The 8,940-nt window shown below is 36.5% G+C and overlaps 1 protein-coding gene and 1 pseudogene across 1 annotated transcript; both read right to left on the reverse strand.

Moving 5' to 3' along the window:
• Positions 1 to 3,284: 3,284 nt before the first annotated feature.
• LOC132172175 (uncharacterized) lies at positions 3,285 to 4,361 on the reverse strand. Its single transcript, XM_059583626.1, has one exon. It carries the CDS (start codon positions 4,079 to 4,081, stop codon positions 3,386 to 3,388), a length of 696 nt encoding a protein of 231 aa, XP_059439609.1. The 5' UTR covers positions 4,082 to 4,361; the 3' UTR covers positions 3,285 to 3,385.
• A 1,019-nt stretch (positions 4,362 to 5,380) lies between these two features.
• LOC132172176 (trans-resveratrol di-O-methyltransferase-like) lies at positions 5,381 to 8,622 on the reverse strand (annotated as a pseudogene).
• Positions 8,623 to 8,940: the final 318 nt, after the last annotated feature.

The following is an 8,940-nucleotide window of genomic DNA, read 5'->3' on the forward strand; positions in this document are numbered from 1 at the left end:
CATGTAACTTAAATATTGTGGCGTGCAAGGCCCACAATTGAGGCTTCACAAGATTAGGCATATGCCTATGACCATGAATATGTAAATTAATGGGGACCTCACCTACCCTTGATGAGTTTTTTATTTTGTGGGTCAACATCATTTTTTCCCCAAAAGCAAGGTTTTACACACTTAAGAAATGGGTCCTAGTAAAGGATTTCAGAGTGTTCACTTTGGGTTAGGAAATATATGATAAGGATGATAACAATGATCTTCATCTTAAAGATTTCCTTACTTCTGGCCCAATTTTGCATTGCATATTTGTATTTTATTATTATTATTTTTTTCTAGTTTTTCCCTTCCGTTTTGTGGCTTGAGCTGAAAAAAGAAAAGAAAGTTTTAGCTAGTGGTAAGAAAATTCCTATAAGGTTGGAAATGTATTAGGGCGTGAGTTTGAATCTCTGTAGTGGAGAATTATTCATACAAACCTGATTAGTATTAGCCGACTTAGGAACTATTAATGTCCTAGTGGAGCTGTGTCAAGCTATGGCTTAATTGGTCTTGAGGGAGCGCATGCGATTCTTGCCGTCTAAGCCTTTCTTGAGTAGTTTCCAACGGACGTGTGCTACCATGGTCACACCCATGTAGAATTGTCACATCATTTATTTCTCTAAATGTAAGAAAAACTCTTAAAAAAATCACTTGAAACAAACTTCCTTGTTGTTTCCCAAACCAAAGGAATACCAAACGAAGCAAAAGTGCTACCCTTGATCTCCTTAACATTATTTTAATATATATATAAAAAAACTTTATCTTTCCTATAGTATTTATTTGAAACAATATTTAAATGTTCCTCTTCTTTTTCTCTTTTCCCTATCATTTAATTAAAAGAATATTTAAATGATATATAAAAAATATAAAGAAAGTTATTGTGTTGTTTATTTAAATATGAAAGCAAAAAGTAGTTTCATTCCTTATATTTTTTAAAAAATAAATAAATAAAAATGGCTACTGGTAGTACTCTCATCCATGTAGACCTTCAATTGCAATTGGCCTCTTGCTTAAGGATAAGGCCCAACTTGAATTGAACTCTATATATATGCATGGTTGACACAAAACTTCAAGCTGGTCCCTTTTTTTCCCCACTTTTCTGAGCAAAATTGAAGCTGGAGCTGTACTTGCATGGAGCCTCATCTTTCACAAGTGGTGGAGCTGTTGTCAAATTTAATATGCAGTTGAAAATTGAAATAATGGGTGTGGGTGAGCTCATGGGTGGCATATAAAATTAAGCTTCTTTTTGTATAACATTGTGATAAATACAATATGGTATACATTTTTGTTGAAATGCTGGCTTCATAGGATAACTTAACGTACCATTTGGCATTTATTAGTAGGGCATGTGCTTGGGGACCTATCCTTAGAATTGGGTGGTCATTGGCAACTCTAAAGATTCTTAAATTTTTTATAAAAGTTATATATATATATATATATATATATATATATATATATATATATATTTTATTAATGCCTTGGCAATTTTCGAATAATTACTTTGATGGTTCGATTTTTTTTTTTTTGGCTAAGTTGATATGTTTGATTTGGTTCCACCCCTGCATGTGATAACCTGTCACTGCTTAGTGTGGGTGTTTTAGTTCACTGGCGAACACTGAGGCCCCGTTTGCTAAACGATTTTGGTTAAATATTATTCATCTCACCTTTTCGTTTTTTCAACATTCTCTTACTTTTTATATCACATAAATTACTTTTTATTATTATTCAAATAAAAAAAAATCACTACAAAACAAAATATTTTCATTTTTCCATATCAAACATTTTTACTTTTTCACTTTTTCAAAAAATAAAAATAAAAATAAAAATTATATCCTTATTTTTTTTATTTTTTTTACATCAATCAATTTTTGCAACAGTATCAAACCAAAACCCTTTAACAAACACACCCTGATGACTGGGCTTAAGACTTAGGGTTTAGGGCCGTAAATAAATAAGTCAGATTGACAAACCGTTCATTAAACTTGATTCATGACTGTAGAAACCCGTTTAATTATTAAGTGATACATGCTTGACTCGCTTCAATTACAACCCCAATATTTTGTTTTTGGAACTGAAAATTTATATCAGGTTGATTAGGACATAAATCAATCGCATTATTCGGATTAGATTGGCTTATCGACCTCCTTAGTCGTTTAATATCTCATTTAATATCAAGTGCAGGATCAAGCACAAAATTAGGAAGAAAGATTGTAGATAATATGATTCACAATAGGGGCAATGGGCCAATCAGCACAATGGTTGGCATTGTTGATAGCCGTGATAACTTGAGAAGCATCACCTTCCAACAAAATATTGGGAGAAGAAAAGAAATATTTAAGAAGCAACATCAACATAGGGGGGGGGGGGCAATGGGCCAAAATGGGGCCTTTAATTATGAGTTACATGTTTCCAAATACTAGCTGTGTTGCGTGTACATATTAATAAAAAGCTGCCGATGGCTTCAAAATTCTTCCCCAGTAATCCAATTTCCTTGGCAACTCAAATGCTTGTGGGGTCAAATTGATATTGATCCATAAACATGACTTATCCACGTCTTTGGTGCATCATAGTCGTAAGGTGTGGTTTGATCAGAAGGTTCATGTCATTTTCCAATGTCACCTTCATCTCATTTTATACAAAAGTTTCATCCCATCTAAACCTCAGTTACCAAAAGCCTTGTAAAAGTATCCATCAAACGTGATGTTGACACAATCTTCACATCCTGATTTGCATGGAATTAGGAATTGAAGATCATGATGCTGCGTTCCCTCGGATAAACTGCTCTTAATAAAATGTAAATTGCAGAAGAAAAGCGAAAATAACACGAAGAGATTTACGGGTGGTTCGGTATTAGACACTTACGTCCATTATTAGGGAAGGGCTCGAAATGACTATATCTCTTGCTTTTATTCTTTATTGAAATTTATTCCTATTTGTAACACAATTAGGGTAAGTAAAACTAAAGATAAGTATGGTGATCATCAAATAATTCTTTTAGGAAAAAAAATCATATTTAGCCCCTGATTTGGATTTAGTCATTAGGTTTTCAATTCAAGAACAAGGCCTTCAAGTTTTGTACACGTTAGGTCTCTTTGTCAGTTTTTCGTCAAAGTTAACGATTTGTCATTTACTATATGTGGCTTGTTTAACACATCAAATTTGATTATGATCAATAAATTATCCTATAAGAAATATACATATCTTATATTCTATAAATCTTGATGCAAATCAAAAAAAGAAAAGAAAAGGAGAAGTAAAACTCTCCTTTCACATCAAGAATTTGGTTAATTTTATGCAGAAGCAGAATTTGGCATTGCACACCATGATGCTAAAGGGCCACGAATGCCAGGGATATTCAGTCAGCCACGCTTTTGACCATCTTGTTCCCTGGGGACCTATGCTGATGCAACAGAGTTGTGTTTGTGTCAAGATAATGGAGGACTATAACCATAACAATGGAGGAAACAAACATGGGTATCGGCCCAAAAAACCATAGCAGCAAATCCAAAGCAAAATAAAGTGCTCTAAGCCCGAGTGACCAAAAATCACCACCTCTTATAACTGCCACTTCCACATTCTGCGCAGGTATGTTGCTATCTGGGGTGCTTATCAGATAGTTTGCATGGACGAAGCTCCTTGCTGACTGAACAAAGCATGAAAAAGCGAGGAGGAAGCAGGTTAGGAGGCTTATGTACTTGATAGACATGGTGGATGGCCTTGTGTCTCCGTAGATTAATTCACTCTGCAGAAATTCTTTAGAGGAGTTTGCAATCCAAGCACCAATGAGAGAGCAGAGCGTTAAAGAGACTGATGCCAAGAAAGTTGCAGCTGATGTGTTTGATGATATGACAGATAGAGCTACTCCAACGTCCCGTTTATCAATCTGCATAATTCTTTCCACCCAAGCTATTTTGTCGTTGTTCTCAAAACCCATCACCGTGGTGTGCGGACAATTAAGGTATCTGTAGAGGAGGAAGAGATGATAGGCAAACATCATGAGCAGTCCACAAGGGACCAACACCAAATCAAGGTACTCCTTTTGGAAAGCCATAATTTTTTTTCCTTCATGCAGATTCACAGAAATATTGGAGTCTTTTAACTATATTTTTTGCTAGCATATAGCTTTGACTAGGCTAGTAGTCATATTGGAGTAGCTAATGGCAGCTACCACATAACTCTGACTTGGCAATTAGTCATATAAAAGTTAATATGCATCCGAAACTTTGTAGTTGAGGCTCTCATTTTTTGCCTTTGCGTAAAGTCTTAGACGTGTAATTATTAACAAAGTTGAATTATTAATGTGAACTAAAGAAAATTTATGTGTTTCTAGAATGTAGATACCTAATGTGTATGAACATAAGCTGTGAGCATGACCAACTGTGACCGAACGACTTTTCAATTACTGATTATAAATGTTATCATCTGGCAGCAATTTGAAATTAAAAATAACTCCACCTACCTGGATTTTTTGTCTATTCTGTTTTGTTATCTAATTGATGAGAATGTTGTGATGGGTTTCCATTAGAGTTATCTACTTCAATTCCCTGGCTGACCCATCATTATGTTGGTGCATAAATCTAAAACAAAAAATTAAATGCTCCTAAGATGCATTACATAATCGTTTTCTTTAAGAAGTTATTTGTCCCTACCAATTTTGATCAATTGGTGTGTACTAGGTTACAACAAATACTCCTCTTAGATATAATGGTATGTGTTTTGTGCAAAATGAAACTAAACCAGAACACGCTTAGAATTTCTATTCTAGCAAGGAGAGAGAGACACAAATTTTAAAAATGCACAACGATTATTTAATTATAGAGTAATGCTAGGTATTACATTTTTATCCCACAATGCTAATATGGCAATCCTAACCAACTTTTGGATTTTTTTTTTTAAATAATGACCGATCCAAGGGTTAGGTGGAACTAACACATCAATATTGTGAGATAATTATATGATAAAAATGTAGTTTCTAGCATTACTCTTAATTATAAAAGTTAGATCATAATTGTTAGTTTCAACGTGTGTGCGCCCCGTGCGAAAGAGCATACACTCAAGTTTTGCTTGCTTTAAGCAATAGTTTGGTATGAGTTGGGCATTATAAATGCCTACATTAATTTCTCTTCTTCCAAGTCTCTTTAAAATATTCCCAAACCGTCCCCAAGGAGTAGCTCAATCGGTTGTGAACCACGCCTCATGAAGCGGACGTCTCTAGTTCGAATCCCTCCTCTCCCTTCCCTTGTGTGAACATGTCAAAAAAAAAAAAAAAAAATTCCCAAACCATGAACATAGATATATTCATAATTATACTAAATTTGAAAACTCTTGTAACCCATTAGTCATCCATATAGCATTCAAGCTTACAGTACATGATTATTCTACTGTCATACAAATCTTAGGACAATACATAGTTGTTGCTAAGGTCCTAAGGATAAACCTCAATAAGGGACCTTAAACCAAACATGGGTGTTATCTTGTAGCGACTGAAACCAGCCTCCAAGAAGAGCTTTTCCCATTCCTTCTCGCATCTCTCTCTTCCAGTGACCAGAGCCATCATCAACACGTCAAAAAAGAGCTTTGCTTAGGTTATTTCGTGCTCATCTTTGATATCATGAATCACTATATCTATGACGATCACCTTTCCCCCTTTTTCTTTGTTTAGTATAGCTTCTCGGCATTTTTTCAGTACCTTCACACAATCCTCATCACTAATTGAGTGTAAAACCAACTGCAAATTAGTCATTATCACCATCAAGAAAAATGAAAAAATTATGTAATTTATTAATCCAACCATAAAGAACACAACCAACAGTATAATCATCCTCTAGGATTGTGTCCTTCCTCATTGTATTAAATAGCATGCACAGTTTGCCGAAGTTTGAACCTGACTAGCAACTTGGGCATAATATGAGGAGAAAAGCAGCGTATAGTAGTAAATTTTATGTTGCTCGTGAAAAACATTTGCAGATCAAGCTATAGAAGGAAATCCAAGAAACCTGCCAAATTTTATGTTATCCAAAAGTGCAATCAACCACATATTCCTATTGAGTGGGATGATATGAACAAGGCAGTGAGGGAATGGAGGGGCAAAAGTCTCTGAGCTGTGATTTGCAAACTAGCATGGGGCTCTGCTATTTATAATATGTGGAGGCAAAGAAATGTTGTGAAGTTTGGTAATCAACTTATCTCGGAGGAAAGAATGCTTCTGAAAATGTGTTGGGAGGTTAGAACTAGAATTTTGTGAAAGGGGAACTTCAAGGGTAACAGAAAAAATATGGCTCTGTGCTGGTTGGGAAATCCCTGTCACTAATCTGGTACAAAAATCTCTCCTGATTCTTGCGGTGGTTTTTAGTCTTCCCTGTCTGGTTGGTTGTGTTGCTGGTGACTTGGTGGAGTTCTTGTGGCTGTATGCTGCTGGGCTAGTGCTGTGTAGAAAATGCTGCTGTTGAAGAGCTGCTGCCAGTGCAGAGAAGGAATTGTAGATATTACGGATAAGTGATTTCTGTCTAGTGTTTTGTCTGTCTGTATTAGTCTTGGTGTATTGTCTGAGTTTTCAGTTTCTTAGCTAGAAGTAGCAAAATTCTATAGGATGGCTGCTACTCTGTTACTTTTCTTTTAGAGGGTTTTTTTTGGGTGCTTTTGTGGTTTGTAGTTTTGCTGGTTTTGTAGCCTTTTGGCATATTCTAGCAAGTTTTGCTGGAGTGTGTAGAATTATTTGTTAGTTGATAGTTGAAAAACTAATCGACTCCCAAATTAAACAATCATGTGCGGAAATAAATCAATCATCAAGAAACACAAAGATTTGTTTACGAAGAGGAAACCATTTAGAGAACTCTCTAAATGTAAAACCTCTCTGGGGCAGCCAAACTCAGGAAATCAACTAAATCAGTAGAATAACAAGAAATATCTTAATGTCGAAGACTTACATAACCTATGCACTTTGACATTTAAGTATACCAGACAAGCGACCCACTTATCTGCTACCGCAGTAGTTCTTCCAGAACATCTGGATTGTTCCTTCTACGTGATCTCTCTTCACCGGAACTCCGGTTGACTTCGATTTCTTCAACTCCTTGATAAGCCCAAGATCTCTTAAAACGTAATTAGAAATCGTACCTTTACCTCTATGCATCGTTTCATATAAATAGAAACTGGACTCCTAGTCCAACCAAAATACAAATTTAAAAGCTAACAACCTTATCTATTATAAGGCGTCCGGACGAGTAGTAAGCTCGTCCGGACGAGAACTAGTTTCTTCGTAAAATATACATGCAACTTAATAGTCGTCCGAACGACATCAATGACCGTTCGGACGAAGCTAGGTTAAATACGCTAATTCTAGTTCTCTGGAGCGGCGCGTCCGGACGAAGGTGCAGACGAGACTTCAGACGAAGCTCTCGGGTTTTTGGCATATCATTCTCGTTCGGACGAAGGTGCAGACGAACCTCTCGGGTTTTCTTGCATATCAATCTCGTCCGGACGAAGGTGCAGACGAGCCTTCAGACGAACCTCTCGGGTTTCTTGCATATCAATCTCGTCCGGACGAAGGTGCAGACGAGCCTTCAGACGAAGCTTTCTGGAAAAAATTTCTTCTTCTCGTCCGGACGTAGTGCAGACGAGCCTCCAGACGAGACCCTGTGTGATTCACATATTTTGCTTATTTTGCTATCTTTCACACTGCACAATGTAACAAGCTAATTAAAGACAATTATTTTGTTTACACGAATCCAGCCAATTTAACACTTCTTAAACTAACAATAGTAAAATTCATTCATCCAAAAAATAAATAAAATTAATGCATACCTTAAGTAGAATGCCATCTGTCGGAGGGATAGACTGAAACATATCACCTCCAACATAATTCAACTTCAAACTGTCTGTCAAATTCGCTACAACATGTGGAAGATCAAACACTCTGCATTTCAAGTGAGGGAATGCCTCAGAAATGATCCTGGAGCATGCTCCAGTACCACCCCCTACGTCAATCAACGTATCCAACCCCTCAAAAACTGCCTTGCAGTCTCTTACAACCAAGTTCATCATTCCTGAATCACTCGCCATTGCCTCATTGAAAAGATTATTGAATACAGGATTTTGGTTTCCATACTCCCACAATCCCATCCCATGTGCACTCTCAAATGCTGTGACCTTCTCTTCCCGGAACCAGTTTCCCAAGAATTGCCATGGAGTTACCAGAGCTGGCTCAAGCATAGCCAAAACAAACGGTGACAAGCTGGTGACATTTTCTTTGAGGAGGATCCTCGATGAAGGTGTGAGATCATACGCTCCTTCTTCTTCTTGATTTTTGTTGACTCTTGTGGTAGCAAAGAAGCCACAGTGAGCAAGCAAGCGCATGAGGCGGTGCACAAAACCAGCTTTTGTAGGGTGAATCTGAAGCGCAGAGACCAAGCCATGGAGAGTAATAGGTTCCCCATGGCTGTGGATTATGTCTGGTGTGCCTAACTGAACTGCACATTTCAGAGACATGGAACGTACGAAACTGAAAACATGTTTATACAAATGGGATTGTGCTTGAAACAACTCACTTGCTCCATGGCCATGAATTTGTTCCATAATTTTGCAGATGCCTTTTAGCTCCTGATTCAAAATGTTGCTTTTAATGACACTTGATCAAATAGTCAGCATAAACATGTCCCTCTTTATCCACGTGTTCTGACTTTAGATATCAAAAAATTGAGTTGAGATTTTCGGCAGCCTGGGCCATCCCAAAAGTCTGACTGGCTAAGATTTTTTAATTTTTTAATTTTTTAATTTTTTTAAATAAAAGAAAAAAAAATTTTAGGTCAGAAATCTGAGTAAAGATTTTCGGCTACAAAATTGAGGCAGCCAAGTGTCAGATATTTTGCTCTTTCTTTTTTATTTTTTTTATTTTTTTTATTTTTTAAATTG

The sequence above is a fragment of the Corylus avellana genome, chromosome ca2 (genome assembly GCF_901000735.1).
Source record: "Corylus avellana chromosome ca2, CavTom2PMs-1.0".
In the NCBI taxonomy this organism is placed as follows: Eukaryota; Viridiplantae; Streptophyta; class Magnoliopsida; order Fagales; family Betulaceae; genus Corylus; species Corylus avellana.